Source organism: Schistocerca nitens, unplaced genomic scaffold, assembly GCF_023898315.1.
Source record: "Schistocerca nitens isolate TAMUIC-IGC-003100 unplaced genomic scaffold, iqSchNite1.1 HiC_scaffold_465, whole genome shotgun sequence".
NCBI classification, from domain to species: domain Eukaryota; kingdom Metazoa; phylum Arthropoda; class Insecta; order Orthoptera; family Acrididae; genus Schistocerca; species Schistocerca nitens.
The window spans coordinates 769,334-787,655 of NW_026045998.1; the positions used below are offsets into that span (position 1 = coordinate 769,334).

General features: G+C 43.9%; 2 protein-coding genes across 4 annotated transcripts in view; both read left to right on the forward strand.

Moving 5' to 3' along the window:
* Nucleotides 1-18,322, forward strand: part of LOC126232159 (uncharacterized) — a 237,293-nt gene that overhangs the window by 60,975 nt on the left and 157,996 nt on the right. The gene's annotated exons all lie outside the window — the stretch shown is intronic.
* The window catches only part of LOC126232155 (uncharacterized), a 75,150-nt gene that overhangs the window by 7,606 nt on the left and 49,222 nt on the right, over nt 1-18,322 (forward strand). For 2 of the 3 annotated variants that reach the window (XM_049942460.1, XM_049942461.1), the window contains exon 2: nt 1,325-1,580. The exons of the other annotated variant lie outside the window; for it this stretch is intronic. In XM_049942460.1, the coding sequence (XP_049798417.1) occupies nt 1,325-1,580 (256 nt within the window). The remainder of the gene's footprint in view (nt 1-1,324; nt 1,581-18,322) is intronic. 3 annotated transcript variants of the gene reach the window in all.

Here is an 18,322-nt window from a genome sequence, read left to right on the forward strand (position 1 = left end):
GTCCATTTACATTAACACACCTGGAGGATGCCTTACCTCGGCTTCTTTACGCTTGCCTTTAACTCGAGCTGAGGCGGCGGCCTCTGAATTTCATAGTTCCCTTCGAAGCTTTAAGGTGTTTCATCTAGAGAGATACTTTTTGTGTGTCCAGAGACCATGCCGCAAAGTTTCTGGCAGGTGAGAACAGATCAGCGCTTTTTAGTGCAAAGCCACTCTCTGCCACTCAGTGCCTTCATTGCTGCTTTATTTACGGCGAGGAACCGTATGTCCACCGTACTTGCATATCGGTCGACAATTTCAGTTCGATTATTTCTAAAATGATGTCAACATCTGATGAGTACTTAGCTATTACATTTGTTTTCTGCCTGTTCCGTAAGCGCTGAACGTTCCTACACAAGTACAAAGGGACAGAAGTGCAACTACTGCCTCGGAAGTGTACAGAACAACGAATGGCAGCGCCTCTGCTGCTTACCTAACGAGATACCCTGGGTAAACACGGCTACAGCTAAGAGGAAAATACAGCTCAGAGGCGGATCCCAGAGATTAAAGCGAGAGGAGAGTGGTGTGCCGATTACATAATTGGGAATTCCAGCTTTTCTGGCTGCAGTTATTTGACTGTGACGCAGTACTTGGCAGGTAGACTGTGATGAGACAGGCTAAGTATGCGGCGCTCCAGGAGAGGAGAGTACAGAATGCCCGGGGTCGTGATTCACGGCCCAGCCTGGACTGGAGCTCTGAAGTCACCAGGAAAGGCTCCCACCGGCTGCCGCTCCAGTCTGGAGCGCCCTGCCGCCTGCAGCCCAGCTGCCTCTCGGCCAGCCTGGAGTCTCCTCTCCAGCCCCGCACTGCCAGCTCTGACACCAACGTGAGACTGTATCTGCTCTGGCGTTCTGCAAAGATCTATGAGCACGGGTCCATATGTCTTATTCCCAATCTCGCCAATCAAACAAGTTAACGATAAGTGTGATTTTCACTTAAATATTACTGTATGCGCCTAGCCAGGTACATCGCACGTTCCTGTGGTAGCGGTGCTAACTCTGTCAAGCTGGGGCAGAACAGCATGGCTGACATGCGACATTAAATTATTTTGTTGAAAGGACAAGGGGAGCCGCAGCAGTGGCCGCCGTGCTGACAGTCGGCTGACTTGTTGACCTTTTGCTTGTAGAAGTGTGCAGCACACCTCACGCCGTGTCCATTATCGTTCGCTGCAGCTCTCTTAGTGTTTCACTTTCAGTAGCTGCTAGTAGTGATGAGCATATGAGTAGCCCGTGGAAGCTCGTGAGTCAGAGTCCAGACCTCGAGGTGACTGAAGAGCGTTTTGCAGATTGGTCACTGGGGCTCGGACCGTGCGGCACCGCGGAGGAGCCGCTCCCCGCGTGGTCAGCTGCGCGACGCCTGGCAGTCCGCCTCTGGGACTCCGAACTGCCGCCGCCGCCAGCAGGTGGAGCGGAGGAGGGAGGGGGTTGCGCCGGCGCCCTGGCGCAGATCCGCCGCCTCACGTGGAACGAAACCTTCGAACTCCTCGTGGACCTCGACTGCCGGATCGCTGACGACTGTATCGACTCCCGCTGTGTACCGACGTATGTAGACCACTCGACGCCATTACTACTAACCGTACAACTAATTCTTTCCTTAAATTTATTCTCAATGCTGTCACCTACTTTTCCTATTTTGCGATACTAACTATCTGTCAATAAGGGCACATTTGTGAGACCCAAAAAGGAAGCGCGCTAATACCTTCTGCCGCCGCCTCTTCTCTTGACACTTCCCAGCGAGCAGTCAACGGAACGTGCCTCGTGGCATACGTCTCTCTCCGCTCGCTGTCTCCGCATATCGCTAGAGCAGACAGTAAATCATCTGGTGATGACAATGAAAGACTGAAAGCGGCAACTGACAACAAAAGCTTTTGCGATCGAGACTGCTAGCCTTACTAAAATTGAATTTATATCCCTATTTCCCAACCGTATTATCAAAAATCAATAAAAGTACAGCGTCGTTTGAGATGACAACAGCAGTAGCTCGATGTCGTTGTTAGTTGTAAATCAGTTCAAAAGTGAACAATAAACACTCCAAGTGGGTAAATTAATTACTTTTTCGAAAGAAGCAATTATAGAGTCAACACCCTCCACCACCAGATTACAACATTTGCTGTATATACGTAATTAAAATCTCTAACATGGCAGCAGTCAGCAACAGTAAAATTATGGAAGCCACAGGAATCGTACAGCCAACCAATGGCACGTCAGATGTTTATTCACTCTTTTACCTTGCTTTACTCTTCATTAAGCCACGTGGCTATACCTTAGCATTTATATGGGTCATTTTAATGTTGACTGAGCTTTATGACCTGTTTTCTCTTTTCACACAATAAGTTTACACACGTTACTACTTCTTGCAAGGAAGAAAGGTTTATATCTGTTTAAACCTAGGTAAGGATTCGAATAAACTTGTGAAGTACAACTAGCTGGTGCACGATTCCCATTCTTTCCATACATCATTAACTTATAGCAAGACAGTCACATGCAAGCCAACTTTTGCTCCAAGCATCATGAAATGGTATCACGGTATTACCGTCTCTAGCCTCGAAGACTTCGTCAGCTCGGCGGGAAAGATAGTTCCGAAAGTTTCTTCAGATACGCAGCACCTGCCCGAGGCCTCCCACTGCTGCATCAGATCCCGCAGAGCTGCCAGTGTGTGGGGATGTCGGCTGCCACGTCTCAGCCGCTGTTCCAGACAGTACCGTACAACGCCTGCGGCTCTGAGACCGGGTTGTCTAGTGGTCGCCTCGAGGTGCTGTAGGGCGCCTGAGTGTTCGTGAAACCGGGAGTGTATGCACGCAGCCCTGGGAACACGACTGTGTGTCTCATCTTCTACAACGCAAGTGTCCAGAGAATGGGGCAACACTTCGTCACCGACAATGTTGAAATAAACGTGCTGGTTCAGGTTCACATTAACCTCGGTGACTGAATCCAAGTCACGGCGACAGAAACACCCGTATGACACCGTGCAACCACCAGTGGCTCGAACTGCATCCTCTATAGGCCGTCGCTCCCATCGCCACCTCCATAATTTCAGAAGAGGCGAAATCGCGCGGCTCGTGTGACGCACCTCCACCCAGCCACTGTCCGTCTCTGTGTGGCGCAGCTGTGTGTGTCTGTGTGAACGACGGCCGCCGACTCCAAATGTCGAGTCTGTGCAGCCGCCTTCCGAACGATTGCTAGGCAGCTGGTTCAGATGGAGCTGCTTTGCCAGGCATTGGCAATTTGCGTCTGGTTTGAAAGTGATCGCCAGTCACTTGGAGTGACACTCGTCAACAGCCCTGTCGGCTAGGATCTTTTTACGCCACTGCCTCACATCACTACGAGTGGTTCACCATTCGTTGCAGATACTTGGACAGTCCACATTGATAGACCGACATATCGTGTAACTTTACTAGTGGTGTGGTCGTGGACACGTCGAAACGCAAAAATTCCTTTCTGCCAATTCTCGACATCTCCACGTCGACGCAGGTGACCGCCCTGATCCCACGCGATCGACTGGCACGTACACACCGGATTGTCACCTCACCGTCACCACTGACGTCAACGGTGGAGCGTCACGTGACCGCCTGGTTCCTCACCTGCACCGCGGCATCCAGCCCTCCAAAGCGACCTCTGTGCTCAATTAAGTGGAGGCATAGCATTTCGTCTGATGACATTAGTTCATGCTTTCTAGAAGGTCTGCGTTTTGTACACTTTTAGCCAACACTTAATTCGTCTATGATAGGCATCAGGTGGGAAATAACTTTGTAGTTGGCGACTTCAAGCACACTTTGTTCGTTTTTAATAGTTTTACGATCGCCACCCAAGTGTTGTTATTGCTGTTAGAGGCATATGTGTACTGTTCACTGAACATACACAAATTTCCAGTCTTAGTTCCTCATTTGCATATAATGCCATTTTAATATCATAAAGGAAAACGTTCCTGATGTTCTGCAACTACTATTTACACAATCACGGACTAGGATTCATGTTCTTATGCTGAGATATGATGGGTTGTGATTAAATTCGTAACATCTGCACAACATTGGGAAAATGTTTCCGTTGTGATATTATTTTCGTGCTCTGTCGATGATCGAACGATAATTCATTTACTTAGTTTCATTTTCTGTCAAATATGGTTATGTCTCCCTCATACAAACATGAAAAAAGTTTTGCATCACCCCGGTTCCCAGAACTGCGAAAGACAGACGTTGACTGTGGATATTGTACCAAAGACGGAGTCCCTTTGACTGTTCAGAGATGTCACTAAACCCGCCCAAAGACGTAAACAACCGTGCATGAGCAGCGCTTATTAGACGGAAGGGATCCGACAGTTCCAGTCGTTCCACCAGGAAGGAGGTACACGGCTGGTGTTGTCTGTAGTTCAACCAGGCCTAGACGGTCAATGCCGCGGTTCGGTCGCGTCCGCATTGTTACTTTGTGCCAGGAAGGGCTCTGAACAGGAGAAGTGTCCAGGCCTCTTGGAGTGAACCAAGGCGATGTTGTTCGGACATGGAGGAGATACAGAGAGACAGGAACTGCAAATCACATGCCTCGCTCAGGCCGCCCAAGGGCTACTACTACTTCAATGGATAACCGCTACCTACGGATTATGGCTCGGAGAAACCCTGACAGCAACGCCACCATGTTGAATAACGCTTTTCGTGCAGCCACAGGACGTCCTGTTACAACTGAAACAGTGCGCAATCGGCTGCATAATGCGCAACTTCACCCCCGACGTCTGTGGCGAAGTCCATCTTTGCAACCACGACACCGTGCAGCGCGGTACGTGACCCACCAACCAATGTGAGGGATCTACGCCGATTCGCCGTTGAGGAGTGAGACAATCTGGACCAACAGTGCCTTGAAGAACTTGTGGATAGCACGCCACGACGAATACAGGCATGTATCAATGTCAGAGGACGTGCCGCTGGGTATTAGAGGTACCGGTGTGTACAGCATCTGGACCACCACCTCTGAAGGTCTCGCTGTATGGTGGAACAGCGTGCAACGTGTGGTTTTCTTGACCAATAAAAAGGGCGGAAATGATGTTTATGTTGATATCTATTTCAATTTTCTGTACAGGTTCCGGAACTCTCGGAACCGAGGTGATGCAAACTATTTTTTGATGTGTGTATTAAGTAGTGAAATGCATCTCAACATATCCATATCTTACAAAGCGAGCTAATAAGACTCCTGAAACGTTGACCTGTCACATTCAAAAGGGTAATTAGATTAGGAAGGAAGACTCTAAAGCAGTAGATGAGTTGTCCTATTCAGGCAGCAACATAATTGTTTGCAGACGAAGTAGACAGGACATAAAATACAGACTCGCTAGGGCTTGGAAAACATCTCTGGAAAAGAGTAATTATTCTACTGTTAAACATAAATTTGACCTTTACGCTGTCATTTCTTAAGGTACTTGTCACGAGTGTAGTCTTGTATGGAAGTGAAACATGGATGGTAAGCAGCTGACACAAGAAGAGAATATGAGGTACTGAGATGTAGTGCTAGAGCAAACTGCTGAAGAATTAATTATGAGAAGATACTGAATCGAATTAGAGACAGTAAAAAATATGCCACAAGTTGACTGAAAGAAGGGATCAGTTGACAGAACACCTCCTGGGACGTCAGCGAATCGTCCGTTTGGTAATGGAGAAGTAGTGTGGAGAGAAAAAACTTGTAGAGGGACACCGAGTGATGAGTACAGCAAACAGGTTCAGACGAATGCAGGCTGCAGTAGTGGAGGGGCTCGCACAGGATACTGTAGCATGGAGAGCGGCATCAGACCGGTCTCCGAACTAACAATGACAGCGACAAATAACTACGACAATTGTAATGATAACAGAAATAACGTTATTTCTCACTAATCTGAAACCTGAATCTTGCTGACAGACGGAAACTGCGTGTCAGGCTGGCACTCAAACCCAGTCCTCCTCCTTCTGCGGACACCTCTCACACCAACTGTAGTACCGAGGTATGAACAACAATGTGGGCATTGTCGGTCCGCCTTTGTGCAAAATATTTTTGTTGTTCATTTATTTATTTATTCATTGCCCATGTTAGTTTCAGAGACAAATATCGCCATCAATGTAAAACATGCAGAAAATAGCACAGTTATAAAACGGTGTAAAACCTTATTACATGTCTACTGTTCGTTTTTTAAATACTGTGTTCTGTGGGTACTTTAATAATACCTTATTTATTATACATTACAGCGTGGTTTTAAGATTGTTGTTGGTGTTTGGGGCATATTTTCTGTGTTTTTCTGTTGCCGTTTTTCTCAACATAAATCATGTCATTTGCAACTGTGTGAGCGACTATTAGTAAACAAATACGAAAACGTGAACTTACGTATGTCAGCGTTATGCGGTTGGGACTACGGTAGTGTTGTGGATACAGTTTTGGTGTGTACTAGGTTGTTACATAGTTTCTCTGTACTCATGTTCGCTGGACGGCTTGCAGCTAGTTCTATACACAGAAAAACATAACTGTCGCACTTCTTTCATAATGCATAACGTTACGCCAACTTGCCGCTGGCGTGTCTCGTGAGAAATGTATCACACGTTGCTAGAAGGTTATGAAAATTTAAGCGCGAGTTCTGACGACTTCCGTTCCTCATTTATGTGTCTCTGTCTGATGGTGTGGTTCTTTTGCAAGTGTGTGCTTTCTGTTGTGTGTCGTGCGTCAGTTCTCTCAGAGCAGTGAAGATTGTGTCGATGAAAAGTGTTGTTTCTTCGTTTATTACGTTTTTCCCTTCCACTATTGCTTTTTGTATATAATAATTTTCTTCTGTTGTTGTTGGTATAAACAAAAAAACTTCTGGGATAGAATAAAATGACCAACCTAAGTGATTATCCAACACAAAGATATCAAAGGAACCCAGAGACATTAATAAAAAGCATCACACGCATAATCACGCAGTACCACACAAAAAGAATGATACAAAGGAGTCCTAAAGCTCCACTCTTAACAGGCCTCCCAGAGGTCCACAAACTTCTCATTCTAGTCAGGCCAGTGGTGGACTTCAGAGAGACACATGTACACATTCCTAGAGAAAACATACAGATACACAAACAACACAAGCTTCAAAACGCCAGAAGACATAATAGAGAAAATTAAGAACATCCCCCCAACAGCAAAACTTGTATCTTCTGACATTACATCCATGTACACACACATACTCACAGAAGAAACTATAAACACTATAGAACAACAGCTAAAGTAAAAGAAATTCCCAGAAAGACAAATAAATGAAATCTCATCCATTCTTAGTCTAATCACTGAACAAAACTATTTCACTTTCAGCAACAACTTCTGTTTGCAAAAAGAGGGGTTATCCATGGGATATCCCCTCAGTGGGAAATTAGTAGGCATATTCTTGGATCGTATAGAGAACACAATATTCAACAACTTTCTAAAACAAGATGAGTACAAAATAATTGACTGGTACCGATACGACAATGACATAATTGTCTTATAGATGAAACACAAAACAGTTGAAGAGCTACACAGTAACATCAACACAGTACCACCTCAGTCCCACTTCACAAAGGAAAGAGAAAAAAAACAAGAATCTAAATTTCTTGAATCTTACAGTTACAAGAAACAAGCACCAGCATTATTTTTCCATCTTCAGAAAACCCACATCCACAACCACTGCTACCAATATCTCATCCAACCACTATACATTCAGTAAATATGCCAGCTTTGCACCCATGCTCCACAGGATAAACAGAACACGTCTTAAACTGAAGAGTACACACAGGAACTAAATATAATCAAACACAGCAGGCCGGAGCGGCCGAGCGGTTCTAGGCGCTACAGTCTGGAACCACGCGACCGCTACGGTCGCACGTTCGAATCCTGCATCGGGCATGGATATGTGTGATGTCCTTAGGTTAGTTAGGTTTAAGTAGTTCTAAGTTCTAGGGGACTGATGATCACAGCAGTTAAGTCCCATAGTGCTCAGAGCCATTTGAACCATTTATAATCAAACAAATTGCTGTTGAAAATGACTACAAAACAGATATCATAAACAAGCTCAACAGCAAGGTAAATATGAAACATAAAAATAGTGGCCACCCACTCAAAAGCACAAGCAAAGAATCTGAAAACCCACAGGCCAAACACACATACAACACAGCAGACCACATCACTTCAGGAAACGGAAACATACGGTACACACTCACATACAGTAATAAAATATCACATAGAACTGGAAACATCTTGAAAAAGCAAGGGATCCCAATAACATTCTAAACAAACAACATAGTTCATAAAAGGCTAAGACCAGACAAAAGAATCTCAGAAAAATTCAGCATGCTGGAATATACCAGCTCACATGTAACTGCTATCACGCCTAACCCATAGGAGAAACAATCAAAAATATCCGAAGTGCACAGTCCTAAAAAGTGACAGCACACATTCCACTTTCGCAAGACACCCAATGAACAAAAACTGTACCTCTACTAATATTGAAAGTGATCTACACATAACAGAATGCACACACACGCAAAAAGACGTAAACGAACAGAACTTCCGCTACAATTTTCATAGCGTCCTTGTAACATGCGATACATTTCTCGCGACACTTGCTAATGGCTAGATGGCGTAATGTTTTGGATTATGAACGAAGTGCGAAACTTAAGTTTTTCTGTGTGTAAAATTAGCTGAAAGCCTTGGCGCGAACGTAAGTACACGCGAAACTATGTAACAACCGAGTACACATCAAAACTGTATCCACAACACTACGGCAATCCCAACTGTATAACGCTGACATACATAAACATACAAAAACATTTTGTATTTTTTTAGTAATAGCCGCTCATACAGTTGCAGATGACATAACCTGTGCCGCGAAAAACGGCAACAGAGGCACACAGAAAATATGCCCCAAACACCAACAACAGTCTTAAAACCATGCCGTACTGTATAATAAGGTATTATGAAAGTACTCACGGAAAACAGTACTTATAAAACAAACAGTACACATATAATAATGTTTTACAGTGTTTTATAACTATGCTATTATCTGCATGTTTTAGATATAAAGACCCCATGACCCATTAATGATGGCGACATTTGTCGCTGAAACTAGATTGGGGAATAAATAACTCACCTCTCAAAAAATCTCCGGGACTTGGTGGCCTCCCTGTGGATTTTTATGCCCGCTACTGGTCTATAATTGGGGACAAAATCACTTCCATGGCGAATGAGGTCCTGACCGGAAAAGCGGTCCCTGCAGAGTTTATGGAAAGTAAAATAGTACTGATTCCTAAGAGTAAAGGCAAAACCAACTTAAACAATTATCGGCCTATTTCGCTACTAAATTCTGATTACAAAATAATTTCGCGTATTATCAACAAAAGACTCCGTGCCTTTTCCAACAAAATATATTGAGTCATCATTAATCTTGTTCTCCAATCAGAACGATATTCGAAAGTCTATCTGCATACAGATACGTCATTGCAATTACGTCAGTGGCAAGTATAAAATGTGCTTCAATCTTTATAGATTTCAACAAAGCTTTTGTCAACATGCTAATAAATATTGCAACAGGTATAAATGCGAAAATAGCAATCAATGGCCAAACATCTAAACCCATACAGATACGGCGAGGGGTTCCACAGGGCAGTCCCTTATCTATGTTTTTATTTTCCGTACCTTTAGAGCCTTTTCTCCGCACTGTCCACGCAAGATTAACAGGCATAACATTGAGTGGTGAGAAAACCGTCATACGAGCTTATGCTGATGACGTGGGTGTTTTAATAAGGAATAAGGAGGAGACAGTTACACTGGAAAGAGAAATCCAAAAGTATTGTCTAGCGTCGGGAGCGACAACCAATGAAAACAAAAGTAAAATATAGAATCTGCGGGGCCTAGATCACCTCCGACTGGCATGGGCAAAACAAGACAACAAACACAAGACTTTGGGAATAACCTCAATGGCATGTCCGATGAGGATGGCTGCTTTTAACTGGACGGAAGCTAGGAGGAAAGTTCATGGTGCTGTAATGGAGAACATCCATCGAACTGTGGACCAGGTGCGAAAAGTCATTCATGAACTCCTGCATTTTGTCTAAAGCGTATTTCACTGCACAGGTATTTGCAATCCCCAAACTAGTAGCGAAAGGCATCGTGTCCACTGTTACCAATTATTTATGGCGAGGAGACATATTCAGGGTCGGTGCGACTACCGTTATACTGGATGTCAGAAACGGGGGCCTCGGTTCGGTGGACATTCGAAATAAAGCGTCTGCTCTGTTCCTCAAACGGACTTCCCATGTACTCCGAGAGCTTACACAATGTATAACCGCAAAGCTCTTTGAGGCTGTGACACCCCATAGCCTGCAAGCACCGATTGATGTGCGAAGGATTAATGTCCGTCTGCAGTATGTGAGCAACTTTTTCCTCGAAGCAAGTTACCTTAGTGACGAAATCAGAAGCAACACACGTATCACCGCGCGCGACATCATACTTGAAAGGAAGTTAAATGAGGGGCAGAAACAAAATTGAAAAGAAATTCCCTAATTGTGACTGGAAAGCTGTATGGCGGAACATCAACTATGCCGGGCTATCTGCAGACGCTATTTCCGCATGGTACAAAACAGTTAACAATGTCATCAGCACCAACGAGAGACTGTATGGGATCGGTTTAAACCAGACACACCTTTGTGGAAAATGCAGTCTGGAGGATACACTCATCCACAGATTCACCTGTGGCGGCAGTGTGAATAACTGGAATTGGATCAGGCAACAAATCGCCTTTCTCGCCAGATCCTCCGCCGAGTATATAACGCAATCGCTCCTCCTGAGACCAGACATGACATACTTTCCGAAGTTAAAAACCAACGCCATTAGCTGGTTACTGGGAAAATATGTTAGTTATGTCATCAACAAACTTGGGTCGGACAACGAGATAGAATTCCGCGTTTACATGAAGTGTGAAGACGCAAAAATCAGCACGTATCGCAACCACAAGAAGCACTACGGCAACATGCTGGAGATCATTTTTGAAAGAATGGGTGTCGGTTAAATATGTGGCACCACTACAACACCTTGAACGAGAACGAACAGAAGAAAATTAAAAGTCACTTCTGTTCTTATTATTATTTACTATTACCTTGCTTCCGAAACTTCTATGTTACACGAAGAGTTTTCTCAAAACATTTTGTTCAGAATTACTCGTGCTCGACTTCCAAAGTATTTGTGTGATTCAAGAAGAATTGTTAAGTTTTTATAAGTGTTCAGTTCCTACTCAGAGAAGAGGTTTCTTTGTTTTTCTTACATCGGAGAATGGGAATTTTGTGTTAAGATTTCTGCACACTTAGTGCTATGACCCAACTGGGGACATGAGAAAAGGGGTGGGAGGGGTTTGGGCCCCGACGCACCGGCAGTGCCGTGAAGAGACTCCACTGCTAGTGCGGCGTGTACCACGACCTGTGACCTTCCTAAAAAAAAAAAAATAAAAAAAAAATTGTTAGCGCGCGGGAATAGGATACGGAAGCTCATGGGTTCGCGCCTGGGTGGATGCGAAAAATTTTCTTTTCCTCTTCATAAAGAAAGAAAATAAAAAAAAAAGTTGGTAGAGCACTTGCCCGCAAAAGGAAAAAGTCTTGAGTTCGAGTCTCGGTGCGGCACACAGTTTTAATCTGCCAGGAAGTTTCATATCAGCGCACACTCCGCTGTAGAGAGAACATTTCATTCTAGAAAGAATATATTGTTACAATGGGAAACGTATAATTTTAGAATTGTACATTTGCATTCAAAACGCACTCAGAAAGATGTATGCGTTAATGGCACATGCTGTTGCTGATCTCCATGTCTGCTATTTCCAGTTTGGCTGGTATCTCGGTATTGCAGATGACGTGCAGCGACATGAACAACGGCATGTGTTACTATGGTATACATGTCTGTTATAACGTTCTGAGCAAAAATAACACATTCCCAAAAATATGCGTATCCCAATGCGACAGTTTACTCTTTACTCTGCAGAAGAATAAAGGAAACCCGCTGGTGATAATGAAATATGGCCGAAATACGTGTCGGCAAAAAGAGAAGAAACCGTGTTTGTTCAAGGTTGAATCTTTTCAAATTTTTGTTCTTAAATCAAAGACGAGATAAAAAAAGTGAGATTTCATGTCGAGAAATCACCTCAAGATGAATACCTACTCACAACATTCCAAGAAGCTGTATGAAGCGAAGAATCTGAGAATACAAGACGGACGCCTGGCTGTCGCTCTCGTAGGGCCGGCAAAGACGAGGTCGCACTAATTACAGGGCGCACAGGAGCGAAGTGGCCGGGGAGACGGCCCAGTGCGTGCTACTGCAGGAAAAACCCTCTACCACGCACTTCGCAGGGGTTTGTGGAGTATGGAAGTGGAAGTTGATTTAGATATTACCAACATGTTATTTTTACAGCCTTATGACTGAATATTTACTTTCGCACAGGAAAAAATAAATTTCACGAGCTAGGTGACTGACGCAAAAGCGGTAGTGCATGATATAGAAAAATATACTGTCGCAAATAATATATGATCTCAAGCACACTGCGTAATTACTGGTTCCGTTTCCTTGCAGTTTGCATCCTTCAGCTTTACCTTTAGTTGCCAACATTAAAAATGGTGTTACAAGCAATTTGAGTGAGTGAGGCGCAGGAGTTTGAACTTTCTTCGACGTACAAGACTTTATTGTTTAAACGTTTGCAAATCCCGTTAACGTTGGTAACGTCTTCACACTACGACATTCAGTAAACAGATAACAGAAGATTTCCGCTGCTCGTCTGGCATTGTCCTCGTTATATACCAGCGTAATTTGATGTTATTTTGAGATATGTACATACTACTCTCACAGCTGATACTATCAGCTGGTCTAATGACATTTCTCAAAATATTGCAGTGTTCTCTGTAATTATCTCTAGTTGATGGCTCTTGATACTGCTGTATTCCTTGGTAATATTAAGCTTTTAATATTTGTTATTCTGGTGCGTTGTGTTTTACACGGTTGCTGTTTGTCACTTTTAAAAATGGACATCTTTTTCCTGGAATATATGAAACGAACACACGTGAAGTATTACATCTTACATCCGACCTGTGGCCACCGGTGACGCCTCAGGAGTTGACTGAACGACTTCGCCGCAGCTGGGTAGGGGCTCGTAATGACGGCCGGCCGCGCCGTGCCACAAGTCACGCGTGCAGCGTGTCTGGGCCACGGGCCCGGCCTGCCTGCCGCTCGCCTCCGCTCGGTCCTTCTCGGAGGCGCCCGGAAGAGCGCGGCGCTTCACCCGGCGTCGCGGTGCTGCGTCTTCCGGCCGGCACGAGTCTCTCGAGTTCGGCAGACTCGCGCTGTCAGCGCTGTCTACCCTTCGCTGTGTGATCTCGGTACGGTGGAGGTCCACTGGGCCAGTGGCTGTTTGCACGAAGGAGGCAGTCGAGCGGTCTACCGTCGCGATTCTTTAAAATGAGTGGCAGTGACAGAAGAGAGCGAAGAGGTTTCTCAATTCATATACGTTACAGGTAGTGCATATCCACTGTGAAACGACATTAGATGTACATGTATATGGATGCTCTGCAGATCACACCTAAGTGCCTGGCGGAAGGTTCATCGAATGACCTTCACAACAATTCTCGATTATTCCAATATCGAACAGTGCGAGGAAAAAACGAATGCCTATACTTTTCGCCGATAGCTCCCGTTTCCTTTATTTTATTACGACGATCGTTTCTCCCTAAGTATGTCTGCGTTAGCAAAATATTTTCGCATTCGAAGGAGAAAGTTGGTGACTGAAATTTCGTGACATGATTCTGCCGCAATGAAAAACGCCTTTTTGATGTCCACCACAAATTCTGTATCATGTCAGTAACACTGTTTCCACTATTTCGGGGTAATACAGAACGTGCTGCTCTTCTTTGAACTTTCTCAATGTACTCCATTAACCCTATCTGGTGAGGATCCCACACTGTGCAGCGGTACTCCAAAAGAGGGCATACAAGCGTAGCGTAGGCAGTCTCTTTGGTAGATCTGTTACATTTTCTAAATATTCTGCTAATGAATCGCAGTCTTTGGGTTGCCTCCCCCTCAACATTTTGTGTTCTTCCCAGTTTAAGTGGCTCGTAATTGTAATTCCTATGGTTTTAGCTGAATTTGCGGGCTTTAGATTTAGTGATTTATCGTGTAACCGAAGTTCAACAGATTCCTTTTAGCACTCATATGGAGGACTTCATTATGTAAGATCAATTGCCACTTTCCAAAATATACAGGTATACATGAACTGGTCACACAAATGTGGTGTCTGTGGAGGTCTTTCAGCGCCGTGTTCGGTCCTGCGTAAACACTGCTGCAAGGCGTGTTAACACTCTGGCTTGCTATCTGAACTAGTGGAGGAACGGGATGTTCCAGATACCGCCAAAACCTCACATATGCGACGTTCCTGTTGACACTCCTCGTAGGTGAGGATACACTACGCATGGCCTGCACCGAAATAGGAAGGGGAAAGATAAGTCAGCTTCTCTATTAGCAGATACTTTAAGGGGGAGCCTCAGCCACACGAGGGTGGCCCCTGTGGTTAATGGGACCAGGTAGACTGGTTTTTTATGTCAAGGTCAAAGTCCAAACAGATAACACTCAAGAAAAATAGAATAACAGAAGCTTCATGTACAGTAAATAGGGATGAAGCTAAGGGTAGTATCAACTTACTTCATCAGAATATCAGGGGAATAAAAAATAAAGTAGATGATCTGTTAGTATGTGTAGATGACCTCACAAATAACAATGAGATTGATATACTTTGTCTGAACACCATGTAACTGTGGTGATGGATAGTCTCAGTACAAATTAGTATAATTTAGCCTCTTACACTTCCAGATATAGCATGGATAAAGGAGTGGTTGCCGTTTACAAAAACAAGGATATAAATACAAAACTGGAGAAGTAAGCAAATTCTGCATTGATCAGCACTTTGAAGTTTGTGCATATAAACTACAGCCTTAGGAGATTGGGAGCTACTCATAAAAAAGTTTGACTACCTATTACGCTATCAGACAAAAACAGGAAGTTATTAATCTGTGATGATTCCTATGTAAACTTTCTAACCAGTTCAGATGGGAAAACTGTAAGTGTTATTAATTACATATAGCATCAGCTATCAATTTCCCTACACGTATAGCTCAAGACAGTAGCGCTCTAATAGATTATGTATTTGTGCAGCAAGAGGGTGTAAAACTAACACATGCTTTCCCATTGATAAATGGATTATCAGCCCATGATGTACAATTGATTAAATTAGAAAACACAGCAAGGTGTACAGTTCAGAAACCATGAAATAAAACTGTAAGGTTGCTCGGCCCAGTGTTTATTGAACACTTCAGAGAAAATTTAAGAAATGTTAATTGGGGAGATGTGTATAATGAGCCAAATGCACTTGTGCCCGGGCATGGCCCGTGAGCTGATGTCTTGGCCACCTCTTCTCTAAGGATTTCTCCCATTTCTACACTCCTCATTTCTTTCGTGATTCCTACAAACACTAACACATGTACTCGTACTGATAAATAATTAAAATACAAACTACTGGTCAATTTTGATTAATGGGTATTAGGCCACGTTCCATAGCGTATTTCTGTGCCAAAGACTTGGTCCCCTAAATCTGGAGGCAGCACCAGAGACACTACCAGAGGCAATAAGCACTGAGACATCAGTACCTTAACGAAACGTGAAAAGAAACCTGTCCGAGATTTCAATTTTTATGTATTCTAGAGCTTCCAGCAGATAAGGGCATTGCTACAATGCTAATGAAATAACGAACCTACTGCAGTATAACTGGCGTTGTATAACAACCAGGAAGGTACAGGGAGTTCAAAAGCAATCCTCCAACAGCAATACTTTGGGAAATTCATCAGCTAGTGAAAGCCTCCTCGATTTCTCCCACAGACTATAAATGTCTTTTTAAATCAGATCTGGTCCCACCAAGATTGTGTGGTGCACCAAAAATTCACAAACCCATCATTCCATTAACACCAGTTGTTAGCGCTATGGACTGTTCGAGAAGCACGGCTGCCAAACACTTAGCAAGTCTTCTACAGTCCTCTGTAGCAAGAAAAGACATATAAAAGGCTTAGTTCATTTATGCAAAAAATAGAATCCTTCATGCTAAGCCCATCACATATTAGCCTATTTAGACATTCTATCACTGCTTACTAGAAGAAGGGATCGGTTGGCAGGACATATTCTGAGGCATCAAGGGATCACCAGTTTAGTGTTGGAGGGCAGCGAGGAGGGTAAAAATCGTAGAGGGAGCACGATGTCACATATAGAAATTACACTCTTAGACAAAAAAAAGGGAACTATCTGAAAGGTCCAGAAACTAATAGATGTTCCGTACATGAACAGACAAACAAGTGGATGACTTATTCGAGAGAGAAGCTTCACAGATTAAGCAAGTCAATAATGCGCCCTTATGTAAGCAATGCATCCTGATGTAAGCAATTTTTCAGCTTCGCATTGATTGACAGAGTTGTTGGATGTCTCCCTGAGGAACATCATGCCATATTTTGTCCAAATGGTGCGTTAGATCCTCAGAATCTCGACCTCGTTGGAGGTCCCTGTCTATTTGCTCCAATTATTCTCAATTGGGGAGAGGTCTGGCAAAGTTATTGGCCAATGTAGGGTTTGGCAAGTCCAAAGACAAATAGTAGAAACTCTCTCTATGTGTGAGTGGGCGTTATCTTGGAAAAAAGTTAGCCAACGATGGCTAACGTAGAAGGGCAGCACAATAGGGTGTAGAACACCATAGGCGAACTGGTGTGCTGTAAGGGTGCCACAGATGACAACCAAAGAGGTCCTGCTGTGAAGACAAATGACACCGCTGAGCATCAATCCAGGTGGTCAGACCATATAGCGGACGACAGTAAGATTGGTATCCTACGACCATCTGGGGCATCTCCAGACGCGACTTCGGCCAGGAATCTCATTGACTGTAACAATGATGAGCCTCACTTCTAATTGAGCCCCAATGTCCAGCAAAGATGTGTCTGGAGATGCCTTGGAGACTGGGGGGTATCAACCTGACTGTCGCCCACCATAAGTCCCAACAACCGGGAGTGATGGTCTGGGGTGCCGTTCACTTTCATAGCAGGACCACTTTAGTAGTCACCCACAGAGCAGAGCGATATGTCCACGTCCAGTTATGTTGCCCGTCATGGCAAGCCATACTGGCCTTACATATCAGCAAGGCAATGCCCGCCCACACACACAATGAGTGTTTCTATTGCTCGCCAAACATACCTTGACTAGGAAGGGCGCCAAACCTCTCCCGAACTGACAACGTTTGGGGCATACCGGGCAGGGCACTCCAACCATCTCGGGGTTTTCATGACTTAACCTGCCAGCTGGAGGACATTCAACAGCTCTGCCAATAGATGCGAAGCCGAATAACTGAGGCGGACCAAAGCGTTACTGACTTCGCTCAGTTTGTGAGGCTCTGGAATAAATCATCCAGTTTTCTGAAACTGTATTCATTACAACATTACAGGAAACACACTCAGCACAGTTACAACGGAGTTCTATATGTAAAACTGGAAGGAACAGCTCATCAGCCCAGCAAGAAAAATCACTATCGTTGGTTTTGTTATATTGATGATACTCACACTTCGTTATATAGCCTCATGGACAAAAAGAACACAGAATTTCTAAACTTTCCGAATGATATTAGTTATAATATAAAATCCAGTCTAGAAAAAGAGAAAGAAGTTGAAATATTTTAAAATGTACAGCTACTTAGAAAATCCACAGATGTTAGGCACAGAAGGTCTGCAAAAACCTCACTCATTCACAAAAATTCCAGTCATTGTCCCTAACTGAAAAGAGCGGTAATGAGAACATTAGTCGGCTTCACTTAAATAATGTGTCACCAGAGTAGTTGGAGGAACGCTCCGACCATTTAAACACTACTTTAAGAAGAAATCATTAATCTGAGAAAGAGATAAATAGGGCAATAAGTCCATAAAGGTATGGAGCTTCTCATGAAGAAGAAACAAAGATTTACTCTCATTCGTAAAAGCAGTCACGGTTCACATGATCAGAGTACGAGGAATACATAGTATTGATGCAGTGTTTATACCAATTACGAAGGAGCGTGAATGTTTCGAACACTGTAAAGAAAGTACGGCCAGCACTTGCCACCGGAGGAATATATAAATTGTCTTGCACACACAGTGAAGCACACACGTGTAGTACAAACAGAAGTACTCATTTCTTGCTTAAGGAACAGAAGAGCAGTTGTCATTTGAGAAATAGCAATAAATCGG